Genomic DNA, 24,120 nt, shown 5'->3' on the forward strand with positions numbered 1-24,120 from the left:
CGTCTAATGGTATTTTGCCAGTTGTACCATCATGTGCTTTAGCGGACCAGACAGTGAATGGCCTTTGTGTACTCTGGGTGGAGTTCCAAACCTTGATCCCCAGTGGTCCTATGCAGCAGCACTAAGCTGGCTCAAACACAGTACATGTAGTTCTGATGGGCCTTGTTACCAGGGATGGGATACAGACTAAGAAAGAGCAGCTTTATCCATGTGAGCCCCAGATTGATGAGCAGCACCCACAGGAAGTTGATGTGGCCTTGGTAAGGATTACTCCTTCACTCAGTATACTTTTAAGCCCTGGGTATCCAAGCCCAGCATAGCAAGGAAATGTGGTAGGGCTTGATGAGCTGTTGTTGCCTCCTTGCCTGAGCTGTGTCTAGCAGAGGGGTCAGTGGCCCAGAGGGAAGAGCCTGACTATTGTCCCAGCTTATCCAAACGCGTCTGTGAGATTTTTGCTATTCTTGGGGCTGCCATGTGCTTTGATCGGAGGCTTGTACTTTGAGTCTTGGCTGTTGTGAATGTATAGGCCAGACAGGCTGGAGTGGGGACAGTGGTGATACTTCAGAATTTATCTTTGCCATCCTGGGTGTTTATATATATTTCCGGAAACCTACCACTGTCATATATTCTTTGACTATTTACTTACTTACTTACTTACTTATTTATTTATTTATTTATTTATTTATTTAATTTTTAATGTCCATTGCTATCACTGTCATTTACAGCTGTCCGCTACTTCCCATCACTATTCAGAATAGAGAGATGCTGGCATTCTCTTATGCTTAGGTGATTTAATTGCTAAGTCTTATCTGTAGTCCACTGTGTATTCTTTTACTATAGTAGGATCTCCATTAGTGTCCATTGCTATCACTGTCATTTACAGCTGTCCGCTACTTCCCATCACTATTCAGAATAGAGAGATGCTGGCATTCTCTTATGCTTAGGTGATTTAATTGCTAAGTCTTATCTGTAGTCCACTGTGTATTCTTTTACTATAGTAGGATCTCCATTAGTGTCATTTTATTTCCTTTTCAGAAGCTTCAAAAATTTATTAAAGGAGTGGGGTGTGGTGGTACACACCTTTAGTCCCAGCACTCGGGAGGCAGAGGCAGGTGGATCTCTGTGAATTCAAGGCCAGCCTGGTCTACCTAGTGAGTTCCAGGCTAGCTGGGGCTACAGGGAGACCCTGTCTCAAAAAAAAAAAAAGACACCCCCCCAAAAAAAATCATTGAAGGATAACATTGAAGAATATTATGTCGTATTCAGGATGTCTGGATCTGAATCTAACCTTTCTTTCTAGGGCTCTTTTTGTGTGTGTGTGTGTGTGTGTGTGTGTGTGTGTTTGTTTTTCTGGAACCTGGGCTGGCCTCAAACTCAAAAAAAAATCCTTACTTTTCAAGTGTTGGAATTACAGGCAGGTGTCACCACACCTGGCTTATCTTTGTTCATTTTTTTGTAAATTAGTGTGCGTGGGTGCGTGCATGTGTGTGTGTGTGTGTAGGCATGTGCAGGCATGTACATGTCACCAAGCACATGTGGAGGTCAGAAGTTACCTTTTGGAAGTCATTTCTCACCTTCTACCTAGTTGACACAGGATCTGTCGTGTTTGTGCTACTGGCTCCTTACCCCAGGCTGGCTGGCCTGCAAGTGTCAGGGCAGTTCTCTTGTTTCTGCCTCCCATTTATCCGTACGAATGCTGAGGTTACACATTTGAACCTTCACATTTTATCTGGGTTCTGGGGATTAAACTCAGGTTGTCAGGCTTGTGTAGCTAATACTTTTTGCCAGCTGAGCCATCTCCCTGGCCCTTGTCTCAGTACTAGGTTCATTCACAATTAATTGCTTTCCTTTTTGATGTGGAATATTGATTTCCCAGGAGTTTGACTTACTGTGATAGCGATTTTAAAAAAGTGTATATGTATATATTAGATATTTGTAAGTGCTGTGACAAAAAATAAAGACAGGGTTACTGAGTCAGAACTTTGGAGAACTACAGTTCAGTTAACTATTTTAGATGTGGTGGTCTAGGACACTCTGAGGGTATAACATTTCAATAAAGATCTGAATGAAACATGGGAGAAAACAATGTAACTATGGGGAAGAAAATCCCATACAGAGGATTAGAAAGGACAAAGAGCCTGTGTCAGAAATATCCTTGCTACATTGAAAAAGAGCAGAACAAACAAAGAAAAAACATGGTGGCTAGATCAAAGTAGACAGAGAAATAGAGATGAATTATTTCATCCTTTAGAGATAAATTAGTTATAAATTTGGATTTTAAGTTGTAGCCAGAGAAAGCTTTTGAGTGGTACATGAAGTATTTCACATTTAAAAAATATCAGTGATGGCCGGGCGTGGTGGCACACGTCTGTAGTTCCAGCACTCGGGAGGCAGAGGCAGGCAGATCACTGTGAGTTCAAGGCCATCCTGGTCTACATAGTGAGTTACAGGATAGCTGGGGCTACAGGGAGACCCTGTCTCAAAAAGATCAAAAATAAATAAACAAGTAAATAAATAAATAAATAGATAGAAAGTGAAGGGAGGTGGAGGAGGGAGAGAAGAGAGTAGATAGGGTATACTTCATAAATAGTGCAAGAGAAATGAGTTTTTAGAGTATTCAGAATAAAGCTGTGAGGAACAAAGGAATTTTGAAAGTAGAGCCTTATACATGGGATGTGAGGAGGAAGGTTTTTTTGTGTGTGATGAATGGATCACTTTCCATTCTGAAATAGAAAAACAACTTGGGGAGGAACAGGTTTGGGCAGGCCATAGGTATAAAGGTTTTAATTTTGAACATGGCAAGTTTGAGATTTTAATTAGATATCTAGAGATTTTTGGCAGTTGGAAATATGAATCTTAAGTTGCGGAAAACCGGGTGTGGTGGCTTACACCTGGAATTCTAACACTCAAGAGACTGAGGCAGCAGAATCGCCATGAGTTCACAGCTAGCCCGAGCACATAGCAAGATCCTGTCTCAAAAAACAGAAGAAAATATAACAGCAAAGAACCCAAAATGGAAGAAATTTGATAACTATTTTTAGCTGATTTCCAGTTGAGTACTGGATTAAAAAATTATTATTGTGTGTCTGAGAGTGTGGATACATGCATGCCACATGTGTATGGAGATGAGAAAATACTTTTGGAAGTTGAGTCTCCTCCTATGGTGAGTTCTTGGGCTTGAACTCAGTGTTTCAGATATGTGCCGCAAGTGCTTTTACTTGCTAGCCCAAGATTATTATTATTAGGGCTGGAGGATGGCTCAGCAGTTAAGAACGCTGGCTGTTCTTGAAGAAGACCTGGGTTTGAATCCCAGCACCCACATGGCAGCTAACAACTCTCTGTAACTCCAGGTATGTGTGGGTGCATGTGCAGAGGCTAGAAGATGGTGGGTGCCCTCCAAACCTGAGGCTTATGTAAGGAAATCAGCAAGCCTTGGTGATTCTCCTGTCTCAGCCCTGCTCAGAACTGGGGTTACAGGCATATGATAGACACCCACTTTGTTACATAGGTGCTGGGATCCAAACTCTGGTCTTCATGATTATGCAGCAAGCATTTTTAACTGCTAAGCCATTTCTCTAGCCTTATGATAAGATTTTTTTCCCTTCTGTGATAAGGTATTTAATGATTGTGGGACTGGAGAGGTGGCTCAACAGTTAAGAGCCCTTGCTGCTCTTCCAGAAGACCCATGTCAGGTAGGCTCACAGCTGTCTGTAACTCCAGTTCCAGGGGATCTCATGCCCTCTTCTGACCTCCGTGGGCATTACATGCATATGGTGCACTATATACATGCAGGCTAAACACACATTAAAAAATAATAATCTGCCAGGCGTGATGGCTCATGCCTTTAATCCTAGCACTTGGGAGGCAGAGGCAGGCGGATCTTTGTGAGTTCGAGGCCAGCCTGGTCTACATAGTGAGTTCCAGGACAGCTGGGGCTACAGGGAAACCCTGTCTCAAAAAGACCAAAAAAAAAAAAAAAACAATATGTGGTTTTCTGAAAGGAGGAAGATATGTTAAAATTTTAAAACAGCTGTCAAAATAGTTATACAGCTGTTTTATGAAAACTCAAAAAAAAATAATCGTTTAAAAAAATAGATATGCAGAGAAGGGAACGTTTATGGCCAGAAAAGAAATTCCTGTGGAACAGGGCAAGGAGGACCCACATAAGCAAATATACAACTAAGATGCCAAAAGTGGTATTTGTTGGGCATTCAGGCTGTTTTCTTGAGAGAAAGGAGCACATTTTAAAAATATGGACTAAGAGCAGTGAGATAGTTTAGTGGGTAAAGTAATTGCTGTCAAGCCTGGACTGCCTTAGTTTGATACCTGGATCCTCATGGTGGAAGGAGAGAATGCACACAGAGGCACAAAATAAAGAAGTAAATAATAAATTTTTAAAAATGGTCTAGTTCGGAGCTGGAGAGGTGGCTCAGTGGTTAAGAGCCCTGGCTGCTCTTGCAGAGGACCCAGGCTTGAATCCCAGCACCCACATGCCAGCTAACAACTGTCTGTAACTCCAGTTCCAGGGGATCTGACACCCTCTTCTGACCTCTCCAGGCATTGCATGACATGAGTGCACTTACACACATACAGATAAAATAAATACACATACACATAAAATTAAAATAAGTAAAATATTTTTTAAAAGTCTAGCCATTCCCTGTTATGTTCCTTTAATAAGGCTAAAGTCTAGCCATGCAGAGGAAACCAATAAATAAATTATACTGTTATGAACACAGTGACAGGGAGTATGGCTTGCTGTGGGATAGCTTGGCAGTGGCATATAACATAGTTTGCATGCAGAGCATGCTGTTTAATCTCTGCACTCAGGAGGCTGAGGCAGAAACAGTCTGAGGTTTGCCTGAACCACATAGTCTGGGTATTTAGCAAAACCCTGTCTCAGAAAAAATAAAAGCAAAAGTTTGCAGAGTCTATGAAAGGAAATGTCATATGAACTACAATCTAAATGATGAACAGAATTTTTCCAGATGGAGAAAGGTGTTGGTGAATATCATGAATAGAGGCAGGAAATTTAAAGGCTTACCTTTGCTGGATCATAGGATGAGGCTGCAGAGGGGTAGCTGAGACCCAAGACTTGAGGGTAGATGTGGAAAGATATGTCTTTAATAGACGAGTGACACAGTCAAAGGAAGAAACCTGACCTCAATTTCATTTTTTCCCTAAGGACCAAAGAAATACTGTTCAAGGTTATTAAGAACAGAGGAATTCTTTTTCTGTTTGCTTTTTCCCACTTCTAGCTTTACTTTTTTGGTCATGAAGTAACTAGTTTCTATTTTTTTAAGATCTATTTATCGTGGATGTGAGTGTGTGGGTGTGTGTGTGTGTGTCTACATGTATGAGAATACTGTGATGCCCATTGAAGTCATGGATAGCAGATTCCCTGGAGCTGAAATTACAGGTGGTTGTGAGCCACCTGATATGGATGCTGAGAATTGAATTCAGGTCCTCTGGAAGAGCAGTGTGTGTGATCTCTGAGTTCGAGGCCAGCCTGGTCTACATAGCAAGTTCCAGGCCAACTGGGGCTACAGGGAGATCCTGTCTCAAAAAGACCAAAAAAAAAAAAAAAAGATAAGTGAATAGGAAATTTAGTAGTACCTTAAACTCTCAGGGATTTTTGTACTTAGTTGCAAAAGAAGTAATAACTGTTTTTTTTTTTGTTTTTTTTTTTTTTTTTTTTTTGGTCTTTTTGAGACAGGGTCTCCCTGTAGCCCCAGCTTTCCTGGAACTCACTATATAGACCAGGCTGGTCTTGAACTCAGAAAGATCTGCCTGCCTCTGCCTCCCAAGTGCTGGGATTGTAGAGTGAGAAGATTACATCTTTGTGAGATCTGGATAGTTCTAGAATCACTTCCTTTCCTCTCCTATGGAGAGTAAGTAGTCTCTTAACTATTTTGGGATAAGTTCTGTCCATTTGTAAGTTTGTTCCTGTCATAATGATGAGATGGGGACAGTAAATTGCCTGTTATTTCTGTAGCTCTAAAATAAATTTAGACATTAGAGAGTTAAACTCATTAAATTTGGTTTATAATGATTAGATATATGCAAATTAAAACAATGTTTGTATAATCAAGATCTGATTATTTTCCATCCTTAGCGCTGGCTGACAGAGCAGAGAGCTCAGTGTCCTCATTGCCGGTAAGTGTTTGCTGTTTGTGTTGTTTGGAAGATGGTAACAGAAAAAAGCCATGGGGTTAAAGAATGCCCTAGGATTCATAAAGGCAAGTGTCTGTTCCTCTTCCCTCTTCACCCTGCAATTGCCCACGTTTCTCTTATGAATATAGTTGAATAGAAAATAATCAGTAATTTTGGACAAGAAATGCAGAAGCTGGTATACCTGACTTAAATTTATATTGAATGTATTTCATTGATGTTATACCCCTGCCTTTCTTACATAATTATTGTATAACTTGTTTCTTTTTTTTTTTTTTTTTTTTTTCGGTCTTTTTTTTGAGACAGGGTCTCCTTGTAGCCCCAGCTGGCCTGGAACTCACTATGTAGACCCGGCTGGCCTCGAACTCACAGAGATCCACCTCCCTCAGCCTCCCGAGCACTGGGATTAAAGGCATGTGCCGCCATGCCCAGCTGGCTGTTGTATAACTTCTTAAGTTTTCCTTTATAATTTAAACAAAAATATAAGCTCACATGTAAAATCCAAGAACTTAGGAATCTGAGGTAGGAAGACTGCCATGAGTTTGAGGCCAACCTGTGCTGTGTAGTGAACTCAGACCAGCCTGAGCTATCATGTGAGATCTTGTATCAAAAGAAAAAAAAATTTATCTTCAGAAGAAATGGGCAGGTGTGGTATTTATTTATTTTTTTGTGCATTTTTCTATGCATGTGATGGTGTGTATGCTTCTGTAGCCCCAACTGATGTGGGACTCACTATGTAGATCAGGCTGGTCTGGAACTCCAAGAGATCTTCCTGCCTCTGCCTCCCAAGTGCTGGGATTAAAGGAGTACATTACCATGCCTTATGTCTTTACTTAACTCAGACAGTAGTATTTATAATTTACTTGCCTGCTGTTTGCTCTTTGAGATAGGTTCTCATGTAGTCTAGGCTGGCCTGCAACTCACTATGTATAGTTGAGGATAAACTTGAACTCCTCATCTTTCTGTCTGTACTCTCCAAATGATAGGCTTACCAGGTGTGTGCAACCATGCTCAGCTTTATAATTTGCTTTTTTTTCTCTTAAAGTTGGTGAATATATTTCTTTAATGGTATGTGTATGCTGTCATTTAAAAAATGTATTTCCATGATAACCCTCTTTATATAAGTGTATCTTATTTACATTCATAATGAGAGACATTTGGCTTGTTTTTGTTTTATTTTGGATAACAGTGCCACAGAGTGCCATCTTATGCTCTTTTGTTTATGTTTCTCACATCAGTTTATGAGAAGTAGCACTATGAATTAGAACCTTTTGAAGTGACAGAAAGTGCTCTATACAGTCCAGTGTGCCACTAACTGCATGTATCTGTCTAGCACTTCAACTTTGTTTAGTGTGACTAATGAAATTTTATTTTTTATTTAGACAGTCTTGCTTATGTAACTGAAGTGAGACTTGACTCGTTATCCTCTTGCCTAAGACTCTTGAGTGCTGGGATTGTAGGCATGTGTCACCATGCCCAGCTTAAAATTTTTTTTAATGAAAAGTCACATGTGGCTAGAGACTGTCATTATTTTGTTGTTTTGGTGGTCTGTGGCTCGGGCGTAGGAATTAATTTGTGTTGAACTTGTATGTTACCACTGAATTGTGTTCCTAGCCCCATAGCTCTCATTTTGTACAGTCCCATTAAGGCTGAGAAATTAAAAAGTTGTAATCTGAATTATCATGTTTTTGTTAAGTTGATGTGTTTTGTGTTTTCTTTTTTGTGGGGTGTAGGGATGATGTACTAATGTGGTAAAAATAAATTGCAAAACAAATTTTTCATTGTGTCTTTGTTTCTTAAAATCTATTTATTTTGAATATGAATATTTGTCTGCATGTATGTTAAGTGCACCCATGTTGGGCAATGCCCACAGAGGCTGGAAGAGGGTGTCAGATTCCCTGGAACTGGAGTTACAGATGGTTGTTAGCTGTCATGTGGGTGCTGGGAACTCAACCCCAGGTCCTCTGCAATATCCACTGAACCATCTCTATAGCCATGCCTCATTTTTTTGACAGAGGGCCTCACTGTGTAGTCCAGGCTAGCCTGGAACTCATTATGTAGCCAAAACTGTCTTTGAACTCTCAGTCCTCTTACATTAGTGGTAAGATTTCAGGTGTGTGTCTATATGCCTGACTTTTAGTGTTGTTTTAATATTTAATCATATTGTGATAGAAGTATGATTCTGCTCTATTTTCAGCAAGTGTATTTTAGAAAAATCTCTGAGTTAAAATAGGTTAAAAACTATGTATGTGAATTTTCTTTTCAGTGCTCCACTTCAGCTACGGGAACTAGTGAATTGTCGTTGGGCAGAAGAAGTAACACAGCAGCTTGATACTCTTCAACTGTGCAATCTCACCAAACATGAAGAAAATGAGAAAGACAAGTATGTGCTCATTTCCTTTCCTTAGTGTTCATAGATTTTTACAGTTTGCTGTTTTAATGTCACTTTGTACATACACATATGTATATAAATGCTGGTGTGTGTGCACTTGTGTGTCTTTCTGTGTCTATGTGCACGGGGCTGGGGATTGAACCCAGCACCACAAGCATGTGAAGCACACACTCTGCTCTGCCATTGACCTAAACGGCAAGGCCTAATGGCACTATATTGATAGTTCTCTTTTATCTATACATGAGAGAGTTAGTGTTAAGTTTTTAAGTTCTTTCATATGTTGCTTCTATTGGTTAATACTTAAAATGGTTTATTCTTACATTTATTTCATGACCACTCACACCCTCTAGAGACAAAGTATTTTTCCTGATTATGAAGATATAAAGGCAAATGAATACATCATTTCTGTTAAACTGACTAATGGGAGTGCAGTAATAATGCAATGTAGAGTTACTATTGGAAACTGCAGTGCAAGCAAATCTTAGGGTGATAAAAAATGAGTGGTTTTGTATTGCATATTAAAATTTTTTGGTCATTGGATGGAGCTGGAGAGATGGCTCAGCAGTTAAGAGCACTGGCTGCTCTTGCAGAGAGGACTGGGGTTTGAATCCCAGCACCCACATGGCAGCTAGTAACTGTTTGTAACTCCAGTTCCAGGGACTCTTTTGACCTCCATGGGCATTGCATGACACGGGTGCACTTGCACACATGCAGGCAACGCATTCATATACTTAAAATAAAAATAAAAATTTTTAACATGTGGTCATTCGTTTGGTGTGGTAGTACATACCTTTAATGTCAGCACTTGGGAGGCAGGGACAGGCAGATCTCAGTGAATTCCAGGCCATCCTGGTCTACATAGCGAGCTTCAGGCCATCCAGGGCTGCATAATGAGATCCTGTCTCAGATTTTTTTCAGTCAAATCTAGAGTGTTATGAGGGGCAGATCAAGAGTGGAAGGACTTACCCATGTGGTAGTAATCTTTTTCATACATGAAGAAATTACAAAGTTAATTGCAAGGTATCACTGTCCAGTAATAATGAATTAGGAGAGAGTGAGTCCATGAATGTCAAATGTTTAAAAATAAAGTATCTCTTTCTGTTGATTCACAGCCTGTTAAACCGAGAAGTTCAAACTTCAGGGGTCACTGGAAATAAGCATAGACTGTCATTTTATTCTGTGGAAACAGGACCATAAACATGAAAGAGGCTAATCGGGCTTAGTTTTTTTTGTTGTTGTTTGATTTTCTTGACAAACTCTTACTTTGTATTCTAGATTAACTTTGAAATCATCGTGTAGTTTAGCAATCTTCCTGCTTCAGCCTTCTAAGTACTGGGATTACAAGTGTATGTCACCCTGCTCAGCTGAGGTTTAACATGCTAATCCATAATTAAGTAAACCAGTTGTCCAGGTATGGTGATGCATGCCTTTATTACTGGTACTCTGGAGGCAGAGGCAGGCAGATTTGTGTGAGTTTCAGGCCAGCTTGATCTACATAGCCAGTTCTAGGCTAACCAAGGCAACATGATGAGACCTTTTCTCAAAAGCAGAAAACACAAACAAAAAACAGTTATTTCTATTATTGTTCTAGTTAAACTGGACTCTTAAGGATTTGTTACATTGTGGAGGCCATACCAAAAAGAATGATTTAAATATAGTAACAAATTTCATAGGAGATTACTTTTTTGTTGGTGTTGTTATTTTTTATTAGTTACTTCCTAAGGACCCTGTCTCCAGATAAAGTTATCTTGGAGGTTAAGGCCTTAACATGAATTTTGGAGAACATACATGAATCTGTAACACAATTTAACTTCATTATTTTACATATAGACATCTGGTTTAAGAGATTTTTAATTTCAATTTTTTTTTTGGTTTATTTTTTATTTGTATAAGTTCTTTGCCTGTTTATGTGCACTCTTGTTCTGCAGTACCATTAAAGGTTAGAAATGGGCGTTGGAGAACCTGGAACTGGGATTGTAGACAGTTGTTAGCTGTCATGTGGTTGCTGGAAACCAGACCTACGTCCTCTGCAAGAAGAGCCAATACTCTTAACCTCTGGACCATTAAAATTTTTAAATTGAATTGTTCATTTCCTATAAGGATCTGGTATTGGCATTGTGCAATTGATGATGTGTCTTAGTTATTATTAGCCAGTTGTAGGAAAAATATTTGTACATATACATGTGCTTATGCCTGTATTGAAACATCAGGTTTTTTCTTTTTAGCCCCAGCTGTCCTGGAACTTACTATGTAAACCAGGCTGGCCTTGAACTCACAGAGATCCACCTGCCTCTGCCTCCCAAGTGCTGGGGACTACAGGCGTGCGCCACCACACCCGGCTGCCGCATCAGTCTTTTTATTAAGGAATAGTAGGATAGCATTTATCATCTTTAGTTATGGCTAGGAAGTAGTGCTGTAGTAATACTTTATCTAGAAAGCAATCTGTAATTTCCAAATGTTTGAGTTTAGAGTAATGAAAAAATAATACTTTAAAAATTGTCACCATATACAATTCTTTAGCCTAAATCATAGAAGCCATAAAGTATGTTTTACATAGTTTTTTTTTCACTGAGCTTAACCATTTAAAGTAGAATGATCTGTTCTTAAATTTGTTGAAGTAGTTATATTTTAGCTTTAATTTATAACTATATTTTCTTTTCATAATATATAGATGTGAAAATCACCATGAAAAACTTAGTGTATTTTGCTGGACTTGTAAGAAGTGTATCTGCCATCAGTGTGCACTTTGGGGAGGAATGGTGAGCACAAATTCAGTGTATTGTCTTTAGTTAAATGTTAGAAGATGTTGACATACTTGATTTATATAGAAAAGGTATCATTTTATTCTGAAGAATGAAAATTCATGTGTTTTATTAATGGCTTATTAAAGGTATTATACCTTCTCTCATTCCAGAGGAACCTCTTTGGGGTAGTACAAGATGTGTACTACCTCATACATAAGTAGTTTAATGTCTATAAAATGTGTATTCATGTGTGATCTTCCTTTCTTCCTTCCTCTTCCTCTCTTTCTCTTTATGTGCTGCTAGGGATTGAACCAGGGCCTGTGCATACTAGGCCAGTGTTATACCAGTGAGTTATATCCTTAGCCCAGGATCAGTTTCTTTGCTCTGAGTACCTGTCAGTTTATACTTGCCACAGTTGCCAGTTTTGCTTTTAGTTAAATGGAACAAAACCATAGACACATCTGAAGTAGTGTGAGTGCAGATATCAGGATTACCTTCAGTCCCTTTAATCTCACTCAAAGGCTTTTCTCTCTTTTTTCCCCCTAATGTTTTTATTGTGTTGCTCATTCCTGGATTTTTGAGATCTCTCCTGCCTCAGCTTCCCTTCATAGTTGGAACTACAGGCATACACTACCGTGTTTGGCTTCAAAAGTAGATTATTGTCTGTTCTGCTTTTAGGTTTTTAAAGATTTTTTGTTTGTGTATTGTTCTTTTTTGTTTGTTTGCTTTTTGAGACAGGGGGTCTCTCCATAGCCACAGCTGGCCTGGAGCTCCCTATGTAGACCAGATTGGCCTCAATCTCATAGAGGTTGGCTTTCCTCTGCCTCCCAAAGTGCCAGGATTAAAGTCCTTAAACTTGAAGTCCTCCAGCTTTAGTCTCTGTACTGCTAGGGTTACAGGTGTATACTATACCCAGCTAAAAGCAAATTGTTTTTTTTTTTGGTCTTTTTAAGACAGGGTCTCCCTGTAGCCCCAACTGTCCTGGATTCGCTATGGAGACCAGGCTGGCCTCCAACTCACAGAGATCTGCCTGCCTCTGCCTCCCGAGTGCTGGGATTAAAGGCGTGTGCCACCACACCTGGCCTAAAGGCAAATTCTTTTAAAAAGTTTTTTTTTTTTAATTTAATTTTTGAGACAGGATCTCATTATATAGCCCTGACTGGTCTGGAACTCTATATGTGAACCAGGCTAGGATCATAGGGATCTGTCTGCCTCTGCCTTTCAGTGCTGTAATTAAAGTTGCACACTGTCACACCTGAGGAAAAGATTTTTAAACAACCTACCTTTATCAAGTCTGAAACATTCATGTTAGTTTTCATAGTAGTATTTTGTTTAATAGCCATGTTCCATTACTTAATATACAATTAAATTATTTATAATTAGTATAAATACATATCTAGGTTGAGAATAAGCACAATAAATTCTTTCTTTTTATCAGTTCCCTCCAAAATAAATTCTTTTTTTGTTTTTGGGAGATTAAATTCAGGGCCTCCCACATGCTAGAAAAAGTTTTCTATCAATAAGCTCTAACCCTAGCCCAACATAATAGATTCTGAGTGGAGAAAGTAAGTGAAGTGGGTGATATCTGGAGTTGCCTATAAACCATGAAACTTGATCGTTCTGTGGCTGTGTTTTATGTATGGTTTATGGAGAGTTGCAGGCTAAGCTGGTTGAGTAGAGCTCAGTTCAAAGAGCTTTTTGCTTGAATTTGCATACCAAGATACTGACTGGAAAAAATTAAGTTAACATAATTTTTAAAGTTAAGTTTTGAAAGAGGTTCTGAAGATGATCTTTTTCATATCTTTAAGTTCGCATTAAAAATACCCACATCTCTTTCTTGGAGACCATGATGGGGTGCTTTTGCTAAACAAGACAATTCTAATATAAGTTTACTATAAAAGTGTTCTTATAATAGAAATCAAGTAGTTCTATTTAGTGGTCAAGAGAGTTTATAAATTACTGAAATTGAGTAGTTCTGTCATTAAAATGTGTATGTACATGTGCACCTGAGTTCATTTCCCAGCACCTATGTAAATGCTGGACATGGCAGTACTCTTGGAACACCAGTGCTGGGGAGGTGGAGACAAGGGGCCTTGCTAGAATGCTAATTTAGCTGAATCAGGTTCAATGAGAAGTCCTGACTCAAAGAATAAGGTGAACTGTGTTTGAGGAAGCAACCTGATGGTAACTTCTGGTCTGCACACACAGGTGCACATGTACATAAACACGCACATGAAATTATCTTTGATATTTAAGTATATATTATTCTTTGAGTAGACTATAACTACATTTGTGATACTTTTTGTTATTAGACCCCCTTTTTGCTTCTGCTAATTATGAAAACTGAATTTTTACTCAAGTATCTAATTCATTCAACTGTTTTGAAATGTGAGGATTTGGTGATCATCTGATAGATGCCAAACAACTGTATGTTTAATCAGCATAATACATTTTAGGAATAAAGAAAACTGGTAAGCCAGGTGTGGTGGTGCATGCCTTTAGATCCCAGCAGAAGCAAGTGGATCTCTGTGAACTCAAGGCCAGTCTGGTCTACATAGCAAGTTCCAGGACAGCTGGGGCTACAGGGAGACCCTGTCTCAAAAAGACCAAAAAGAAAAAGAAAACTGGTAACAGTGCATATGGGAGCTGACCATAAAAACCTTATCTAAACTCCAAAGAATGAATGGAAACTAAGAGCTGCTTGCTGAGGCCGTAGAAATGTGATTACTTTGTGAAGAAGGAGTAACTTTTTGTAAAGGCCTGGTAGGAAGAAATTTGAAGACATGGAAGACAACTAGGTTTGCCCAGGAAAAGAGTAGCTAACAGATGGTTTGGATTATGGTTAATGGTCATTTTTTTTTCTTTTGGATTTGGGAATTGGAGCACTAGGGATTGAACCTAGGGCTTTACACTTGTTAGACAAATGTTCTACCCATACTCCCTAGGATGAGTTCAGATTTTGAATTTTCAATATTTTCTTACTGTCCGTTGTTTAGAATCTTGCAGGCATTGCTACATTGTCCAGATAATTTTTTGCAAGCACTGACTATCTTAAGAAAATAAAGGTGGTTTAAAATGATGAAATTCATTTGAAAATATTTATTAATTTATCATTGCTGATAGAGTGTTAAAAGGGAATGTAAATGCATTCAAAATATATAAAAATATTCTCAAACTACTCTTAATTTTAATAGCATGGTGGACATACATTTAAACCTTTGGCAGAAATTTATGAACAGCATGTCACTAAAGTGAATGAAGAGGTAGCCAAACTTCGTCGCCGTCTCATGGAGCTGATCAGCTTAGTTCAAGAAGTGGTAAGATTATTGCTCTTACATAAGATTTTTAGTCTTTTAAGAATTCTTTAATATATAAATTAGATGTTAGAATCACTCTTTTGAAAGTTTGAACATTTGACAGCACCATTTACCAGTTTCATCATCTTCAAACTAACTGAGGAATTTAGATCTGAAGCTCTGGTATGTAGGCATCAGTTAAAGCTATTATTAAAGCTAAAAGAATTACCTTTTCTTTCTTTTCTCTGTTTTTGTTTGTTTGTTTTTGAGACAGGGTCCCCTTGTAGCCCTAGCAAATGTGGGCTGGTCTCTGTCTCAGAGATCCACCTGCCTCTTCCTTCCCAGTGCTGGTATTAAAAGTATGTGCCACCACTCCTGATTTCTTTCGTTAAAAAAAAAATTTTTTTTGATTATGTGTATGAGTGTTATGCCTGCATGTATGTAAGTCCACCTGGTCATGCAGTGCCTGCAGAGGTCAGAAGAGGTTGGATCCCCCTGGAACTGTAGTTACAGAAGGTTGTTAGCCACCATGTGGGTGCTAGGACTCAAAGCTGGGTCCTCTGCAAGAATAGCCAGTGCTCTTAACCACTAAGCCATCTTTTTTTTTTCTTTCTTTCTTTTTTTCTTTTCTTTTGGTCTTTTTGAGACAGGGTCTCCCTGTATCCCCAGCTTTCCTGGAACTCACTATGTAGACCAGGCTGGCCTCAAACTCAAAGGTCTCCCTGCCTCTGCCTCCCAAGTGCTGGGATTAAAGGTGTGTCTCTTTTGTAGCCCCAGCTGGCCTGGAAGTTGCTATGTAGACCACACTGACCTCAAACTCCCAGAGATCTGCCTGCCTCTACCTCCCAAGTGCTGGGTTTAAAGGCATTTGCCACCACACCCAGCTAGATCCTTAGTTTTTGATTCCTAGGGTTTTTGCTACCTGTGAGTTAACTATTTTTTATGTGTTGATATCAAGATATTATATGGGGAGCTGGAGAGATGGCTCAACAGTTAATAGCTCTTGCTGTTCTTCCAAGGGATCTAGGTTCAGTTCCCATTGTCTGTTTTGGGAGGCTCACAACCACCTATTTAACTCCAGCTCCAGAGAATCTGTCACCCTCTTCTGGCCTCTGCAGGCACTCACATGGCATACATGTACATAGACACACAGAAATATATATAAATAATTTTTTTAAAAAGATACTATATGGGTCAGTTTTAGTGAGTTATTTATAATGTTTCTTGGATAAATGTGATAAACTTCAAAGAGGTACTGAGTATACTTTTGGAATATTCTATTTAAAGTTGCCAGAATGAGATATTTGTATATTAACCTAAAAGCCAATGTTCTCTGTTTTACTCTTAAAGAATCAAAATCACAATTGTCATTTGTAACATTCTTTTCATATACAATAGTATTACTGAATTGCATGCATATTATAAAGATGTTTTGAAAAATAAGCAAGCTGCATTTATTTGGCCTTCATCTGACTGTCATCTTGATATTTTCTTCTTTTTAAATTTTTTTATGTTTATTAATTTTTTGCATGCATGTATATAAATGTACCATGTCTTTTTGGTGCCTACAGAGACCAGAAGAGGGTGTTAGACCCCCGGAACTGGAGTTACAAAAGATTGTGAGCTGCCATGTGGATGCTAGGAAGGAACTGAACCCAGGTCTTCTGCAAGAACAGTCAGTGCTCTTGACTGCTGGGCTCTCTCTCCAGCTCCTGTCCTGTTATTTTCTCTTGGCAACATTAAGAGGCTATTCTGAGTTGAGATATTTTCTTATATTTACATAACAATAGTAAGTTTAGACAAGACCATCTTTTTTCCCTGTGGTACACCGATTTAAATTAAATCTATCTTGAAATCTTGAAAAACAATTATTTTTCTATGTAGTTACCAAGATAATCTTTATGAGGTAAATAAAAATACTGACTTAAAAAAATATCTTCTAGGGGCTGGGGAGAAGGCTTAGTGGTTAAAAGCACTGGCTGGTCTTAGGTGACCTGGGGTCTATCCCCAGCATGGCAGCTAACACAATACACTCATATGCACAAAAAAATTAAAATAATAAATAAAATATTTAAAAAATATATCTTCTGTTGGGCATGATGGCATGTACCTGTAATACTAGCACTTGGGAAGTGAAGGCAAAAAGATCAGGAATTTAAAGTTCTCAGCTACCTACGGAGTTTGAGACTAGTCTGAGCTATATAAGACTATCAAACAAACACACACACAAACAAAAAAAACTAAACAAACCAGCAACAAATACCCTTTCATTTTAGGAATTCTTGTTTGGTTTTTTTTTTTCTTTAGCATGTGCACTGGCCTGTTTTTTGCTTGTTTGGTTGGTTGGTTTTTGTTTTGGTTATTTTTTGGTCTTTTTGAGGAAAGGTCTCCCTTGTAACCACAGCTTTCCTGGAACTAGCTGTGGAGACCAAGCTAGTCTCAATCTCAGGACAGAGATCTGCATGCCTCTGACTCCCAAATGCTAGGATTAAAGGTGTGCACCACCACACCTGGCTTTTCATTTAGTTTTTAAAAAATTTTTTTCATGCATGTGTTTGTGTGTGTGTGTGTGTGTGTGTGTGTGTGTGTGTGTATGTCTTGTATGTGTTTGTGTATCTCTATGCTTGCTGTGGCTATCTGAGGCAGTCAGAAGACAACTTGGAGAAATTGCTTTGTTCCCCCGGTAGGTTCCAGGGATTGAACTCAAGCTGAGCAGGAAGTACCTTCTCACAGAGCCATCTAGCTGGCTCCAAGTTTACTGAATTTTTAAAAAAGCAGTGTTACCTATATTGTACCAGCAATTAAAAATGCCGAGTATGAATTTTTAAAAATTAATTACCTGATTTTAAGAATAATTGCAGTGATTACATTAGCATTTCTTTGGTTTTTAAAAAGTTCTCCAGTTAAAATTTATTTTACTTATCTTCTAGGAAAGAAATGTAGAGGCTGTAAGAAATGCAAAGGATGAACGTGTTCGAGAAATTAGGAATGCAGTGGAGATGATGATCGCACGATTAGATACACAGTTGAAAAACAAGCTTATAACACTGATGGGTGAGTGTGTTTTATTTTACTGGAGAGCATAATATCTTGACCTTGTTTGAGATTTGAGAAGTAAGGTTAGTAACTTGTTAAGGCTCAGAAGGAATCTTAAGACATTTGACAGTTTCATTGTTGTTATAATCTGATCTGATGTTGGACTTCTGTTGAACTTCTGTTTAGAAATCATCAAAGAGAACAATTTTCACCATCATTTGGGTGAGAATCCTAATGGCCAATGAACCTCATTGTTACGTAGTTTACTTTATTTCTAACTGATAAGTTCCCACTACCAATGGCTGTCCTTTCAGTCTGTCTTCATTGAAAGTGAAAGACTGACATTTGTAAATATGAATCATTGTGTCAGCTTTTTCTGAGAGTTTTAAATTCTGAGTGTTTGATTTTAAGTAGGTCCCAGCTTGAATCTAAGTTATATTTAATCATATTATTGCTTATCCTTTGGGTCCCCAAAGGTTTCCTCATTTTAGAACCTATCATTGAACACAAAATCTAAATCAGTAGTTTGGCCCAATGCTGAAGTTTGGTTTGGCTTGATGTAGTATTTTTCAGCTTAACCTATAATCTTTTTTTTTTAATTAAAAAAATTTTATGTTATGTATATAAGTGTTTTACCTGAATATATGTAAATGCAGTACATGCGGGCAATACCTGAGGAGTCCAGAAGAGGGCATCGGATCCCCTGGAACTGGAGGTACAGAATGTTCTTAGCCACCGTGGGTACTGGAAACCGAATTTGGGTCTTCAAGAGCAGCCAGTGCTCTTAACTGCCATCTCTCCAGCCCTTTAACCTGTAATCTTAATTCATCTAGTGTTTTACTGATTCAAAACTTGCTTTGCAATTTTCATCATAGTCCAGTAGAAATACATAATCTTTAATAATAAGGTATGAACAGTTTTTTATGCCCTGTGTTCTTTCCCAGTTTTAGCCTTATGTTTCAGTTTGGATAGTCATTAATTATTTCATGAATGTTTTTGTATTATAAATATATACTAACTGAGACTTTTTTTTTTTTTTGTCTTTTTGAGATGGGGTCTCCCTGTAGCCCCAGCTGTCCTGGAACTCACTATGTAGACTAGGCTGGCCTCAAACTCATAAAGATACACCCGGCCTCTGACTGAGATTTTTTAAAAAATAAGACTTAACACTGTTCATCTTAAAAAATTATTCTTTTAATTAGATGGAACAGTATAGTTGATTCAGACGTGGAGCAATTAGAAGAAACATGTCACCATTGATGATGCCATTTTCAGTGTCACTTAGATAAGGATTCATGCAAGTGAAATTAGGATTGTTCTTAGGTCCCAAATTAAGACAATTATATGCATGGATAGTCCTGTTTTTTTCAGGCTTTTAAATGCTATTTGAGCTGGGCATAGTGGCGCATACCTTTAATCCCAGCACTCTGGAGGCGGAGGCAGGTTCTCTGAGTTTGAGGCTAACCTGGTCTACATAGTGAGTTCCAGGCCAGCCGGGGCTACAGGGAGACCCTATCTTAAAAAATACGACCCCCCCCCCAAAATGCTATTTGAAGCTGGCAGTGGTGGTACATGCCTGTAATCCCAGGACATGGGAATTAGGGACAGGAGGGTCAAATGTTTTAAAGTCATCCTTCCTACATACTAAGTTCAAGGCCAGCCTGGGTTACATGAGACCTTGCCTTGAAAATTTAAAAAAACAAAAACCACAAAAGGCTGTTTGAGATACCTTTAAACCACAGAGACTGGAGTTTATACTGGGGTTTTATTTTATTCCATCTTTTTTCTCATTATCTTGGTTTTTTGAGACATCCACCTGTGGCTCAGGCTGGCCTCATATTCACTGTGTTAGCCAGGTTGGTCTCCTACTTCTGTAATGCTCTTTCCTTAGCCACCAAAATGCTGGATTACAGTGTGGATTACCATACTCAGCTAAAAATTTTTAAAATTTAAATATTAGATGTGGTGACACACACCTGCAGTCTCAGCATTTGAGAGATTGAGGCAGGAGGATCACAAAATAAAATAAGATCACAATATAGCTTAGTGGGTGAATTACTTGTTGGGTGGCTTTTGTTCAATCCCTGGAATCTATATAAAGATAGAAAGTGAGAATCACCCCACAGAGTTATTCTCCGACTTCCTTTGGCATACCCACAACCCATACATCATACATACAATTAAAAACAAAACAAAAAATCCTGATTTAGGACCGTACACGATCACTCAGCTACCTGGTAACTTGCCACCAATGTTAGAAAATCTCAGTTCAATCATGAGGACCCACATGGTGGAAAAAGAGAACTCACTACCAAATTGTCTTCTAACCATGACACATGTGCCATGGCATGCATGTACATCCCCCCATATATAAATAAAAATGTAAAAAACATTTTTCTTTTATGTATAAAAAGAGGATGGGTTGGGTGTGGTGGCACATGCCTTTAATCCCAGCACTTGGGAGGCAGAGGCAGGTGGATCTTGTGATTTCGAGGCCAGCCTGGTCTACATAGTAAGTTCCAGGACAGCTGGGGCTACAAGGAGACCCTGTCTCAAAAAGACAAAAAAAAAACCCAAAAAACCCATATGTGTGTGTGTGTGTGTGTGTGTGTGTGTGTGTGTGTGTGTGTGTGTGTGGAGAGAGAGAGAGAGAGAGAGAGGGAGGATGGAGAGATGACTCAGCAGTTTAGAGCACTGGCTGCTCTTACAGAAGACCTAGATTCGGTTCAGAGCACCCACATGGCAGCTAACAGTGGTCCATAACTCCAGTTCCAGGGCATCCAATGCCTTCTTGGCCCTCAGGCATTACATGACACAGGTGCACTTACATACATGCAGGCAAAACATCATGCACTTAAAATAAAAATAATTAAAAAACAAGATGAAGTCTTTCACTTAATGATTTTGAGAAATAGCTAAATACATATTTGTACGTGGCTTTTTTCTTTCATTAGCTTAGTTCATTTATTTAATTAGCTTGATTAAAAATCAAATGTCAGAAATACAGATCTCTTATTTATTTTTTGGTCTTTTTTGAGACAGGGTCTCCCAGTAGCCCCAGCTGGCCTGGAACTCACTATGTAGACCAGACTGGCCTTGAACTCACAGAGATCCACCTGCCTCTGCCTCTTGAGTGCTGGGATTAAAGGCATGCACCACCACGCCCAGCCAGATGTCTATAAGAAACAGGCTCTTCCTATAGCCCCATCTGGCCTGAACCTTGCTATGTAGATTAGACTGTCCTTGAACTCACAGAGATCTTCCTGCCTCTGCTGCTGGGATTAAAGGTATACGCTAACATGCCTGGCTTCTTTTTTATTTAATTAAAAATTTTTTTTTTATTTATTTTTATTTTATGTGTATGAGTATATTGCCTGCATGTATGTGAGTGTATCAGAAGAGGGCTTCGGATTCCCCTGGAACTAGAGTTAAGGATGGTTCGTAGCTACCATGTGGGTGCTGGGAATCGAACCTGGGTCCTGTACAAGAGCAGTCAGTGCTCTTAACCGCTGAGCCATCTCTCCAGCCCCAGCATTTATTTTTTAATTAATAAATTTTTTAAAAAAATTTATGTGTTTGAGTGTTTTGCCTGCATGCATGTAAATGCACCACGTGTGTGCAATGCCCTGCAGAGGCCAGAAGAGGATGTTGGACTCCCTGGAACTAGAGTTCTATAAGCAGTTGTTAGTCGCCATGTGGGTTCTGGAAATCAAACCCAGGTCCTCTGGAAGAACAGCAAGTGTTAACTATGTATGTATGTGTATGGATACGTACACATGTGAGTGCAGGTGCCATTAGAGTCCAGAAGAAGACATTGGATCCCCTGGAGCTGGAGTTATGGGCAGTTGTGAGCCACTGGACATGGGTGCTGGGAACTGAATTCTGGTCTTCTGAAAGAGCAGTACATATTTTTAATTGCTGACCCATCTCTCCCCCACCTCTATGTTGGTTTTGAGACAATATTTCTCACTGAACCTGGAATTTGATGTTTTCCCCAGATGTCAGTGAGCTTCAGGATTCACTGTGCTCAGGTTATAGGCACATACCACCATACCTGGCTTTTTACATGTTTGATGGGGATTCAAAATAGAGTCTTAATGCTTGCATATTTAATACTTCCACTGTGCCATTTTCCAGACCCACCTTCCCTTAATCTCATTATTATATAACTCACTGACTTAAGTAGTATTCTTTTCCAATAAAGTAATTTTCCTGGCTTTTGTGGTTTTTTTGAATTATTTTTTCATTATGAAAAGTTCTTTTACTTTGCAGTTTTTCCCTTTTTCTATCTCCAAATTTGTGAGATTATACCTTTCTGGGCATGTGAAGGTCTTCATTTTCTTGAGGACAGACTTTTTGCTGTTATTTAACATAAACATCTTGCCCACTTACTATATTTTTCATTTAAGCCAAAGTTAAATTTTAGGGAGAAACGTTTTGAAAATAATTAACTGAATGAAATTAATGTTACTGTTTCTTCCAAAAGGAACATCAAGTCTAGAAAAATGAATTTTTTTTTTACTTAAAGCCCATTCTTTTTTTTTTTTTTTTTTTTTTTTGAGACAGGGTCTCCCTGTAAACCCAGCTGCCCTGAAACTTGTTTTGTAGACCAGGCTGGCCTCGAACTTATAGAGAAACGCCTGCCTCTGCCTCTGCCTCCTGAGTGCTAGAATCAAAGGCATGTGCCACCATGCCTGGCTTAAAGCACATTCTTAAAATGTTCATTTATTTTGTGATGATGGGGATTCAACTCAGGGCTGTCATTGTGCATTGTCTCCTGCTACTGCTTCTCCTCTTCCTCCTTTTCCTGTTCCTCTTCCGAGTCTCCACCCCGCCTGTTTTGTGTGTGTGTGTGTGTGTGTGTGTGTGTGTGTGTGTGTGTGTGTGTGTGTGTGTATGATAGTGTTTCATATGGACTAGACTGGTCTGGTCTTGAACTGACTACGTAACCAAGGATGACCTTGAACTCCTGATCCTCTTGCTTCTCCTTTCTGAGTTTTCAGATTACAGGCATGTGGCACCACGCCTGGTTTATGCCCAGCTAAGCGTTAAACCCAGGGCTTTGTGCATGCCAGACAAACACTCTATCACCTGAACTCCAGCCCTAGCATTAGATATTTCTTAGATGAGATTTATAGTCCTAAATTGAACTTTGCCTAAAAATAGGGTTGCTTCTAACATTCTTCTTTCTAACCTACTTTAATATTAGATTCAGCTTCTTAAAGTTCTAGGAAAATCAGGGAAACTGTAATGAAGAGTTTTTTCCCACTTACATTGGATTTCTTTTTGTTGAATATGTTCATTGGAAATTATCTCATTCCTAAACCTGTAGTGAACCTGAATGCTAATGTGTTGCTATATTTAAACAGGTCAGAAGACATCTCTAACTCAGGAAACAGAGTTGTTGGAATCCTTACTTCAGGAGGTGGAGCACCAGGTGATGAAATGTTTTAAGTATAGGAGCTGCTGAGCACACATTAAATACTAAATATAATGAAATAGTCGTTACTGGGCATGGTGGTACACAGCTCAAATCCTGCTGTTCGAGAGGCTGAGGCAAGAGAATCAGGAGTTTGGGGCCAACTTGTGCTATACAGATCTTTTTTTTAATTATTTTTTTATTTTATGTGTATGTGTGTATTGCCTGCATGTAGGTAAGTGTACCCCTGTCGTGCAATGCCTGCAGAGGTCAGAAGAGGCCGTCGGATCCCCTGGAACTGGAGTTATAGACAGTTGTTAGCTGCCACGTGGGGCTGGGATTCAATCTCAGGTCTTCTGCAAGAACAACCAGTGTTGTTAACTGCTGAGCCATACAGCCCCAGCTATACAGAGCTTTTGAGATCATTTGAGCTACCATTTTTGAGATCCTGTCTTAAAAGAAAACAAAAAATATATATTTTTATCTTTTTTAAAAATTTCATTTTGCTTGAGGGGTGTGTGTGTGTGTGTATGCATGGTGTATGCATGTGTGCGTGTGTGTGTGTGTGTGCACACACACGCGCGTGCATGCTTATGTTTTATTTTTCTGAAATAGGATTTCATGCTGTAGCTCAGGCTGATCTCAAACTATGGTACTCCTACCTTTGTTTCCTGAGGGCTGGGATTATAAGGGTGAGTGCTGTAAATGTATTTAATAACCACATAATTAGTAGAAGCATTTCATTGCAACAGCATTGACATAGTCAATAATACTTTTCAGAGCGAAGATGCACCTCTTTCAAAATTGGCTGTAATTTTTAGGTTCACAGTGTTGAATTAATATGGTTCTACATTATTGTACTCAGTATAAACCCAATAAGACATGAAATTAAGTGAGATTTTAATCTTTAAAAAAGATCCCCGTTTCATTTAAAAATATAGTTTCATACAGAAAAACTCATTTTTAATGCCACTAACACTTAGATGTTTGCATATGTGTCTCTAATCTCTATGTATCTGATTACTAGTCACCGTTAGTTACTTTCTGAGATCACCCTGAGCA

General features: G+C 38.9%; 1 protein-coding gene across 3 annotated transcripts in view; it reads left to right on the plus strand.

The window, feature by feature from the left end:
- The window catches only part of Trim37 (tripartite motif containing 37), a 166,084-nt gene that overhangs the window by 8,047 nt on the left and 133,917 nt on the right, over nt 1-24,120 (plus strand). For all 3 annotated transcript variants that reach the window (XM_008842677.3, XM_029568086.1, XM_017800500.1), the window contains exons 3-8: nt 6,116-6,156; nt 8,438-8,554; nt 11,235-11,322; nt 14,502-14,624; nt 17,534-17,657; nt 23,009-23,076. In XM_008842677.3, coding sequence (XP_008840899.1) covers nt 6,116-6,156; nt 8,438-8,554; nt 11,235-11,322; nt 14,502-14,624; nt 17,534-17,657; nt 23,009-23,076 — 561 coding nt within the window. The remainder of the gene's footprint in view (nt 1-6,115; nt 6,157-8,437; nt 8,555-11,234; nt 11,323-14,501; nt 14,625-17,533; nt 17,658-23,008; nt 23,077-24,120) is intronic.

Source organism: Nannospalax galili, unplaced genomic scaffold (genome assembly GCF_000622305.1).
Source record: "Nannospalax galili isolate Female #2095 unplaced genomic scaffold, S.galili_v1.0 scaffold879, whole genome shotgun sequence".
NCBI classification, from domain to species: Eukaryota; Metazoa; Chordata; class Mammalia; order Rodentia; family Spalacidae; genus Nannospalax; species Nannospalax galili.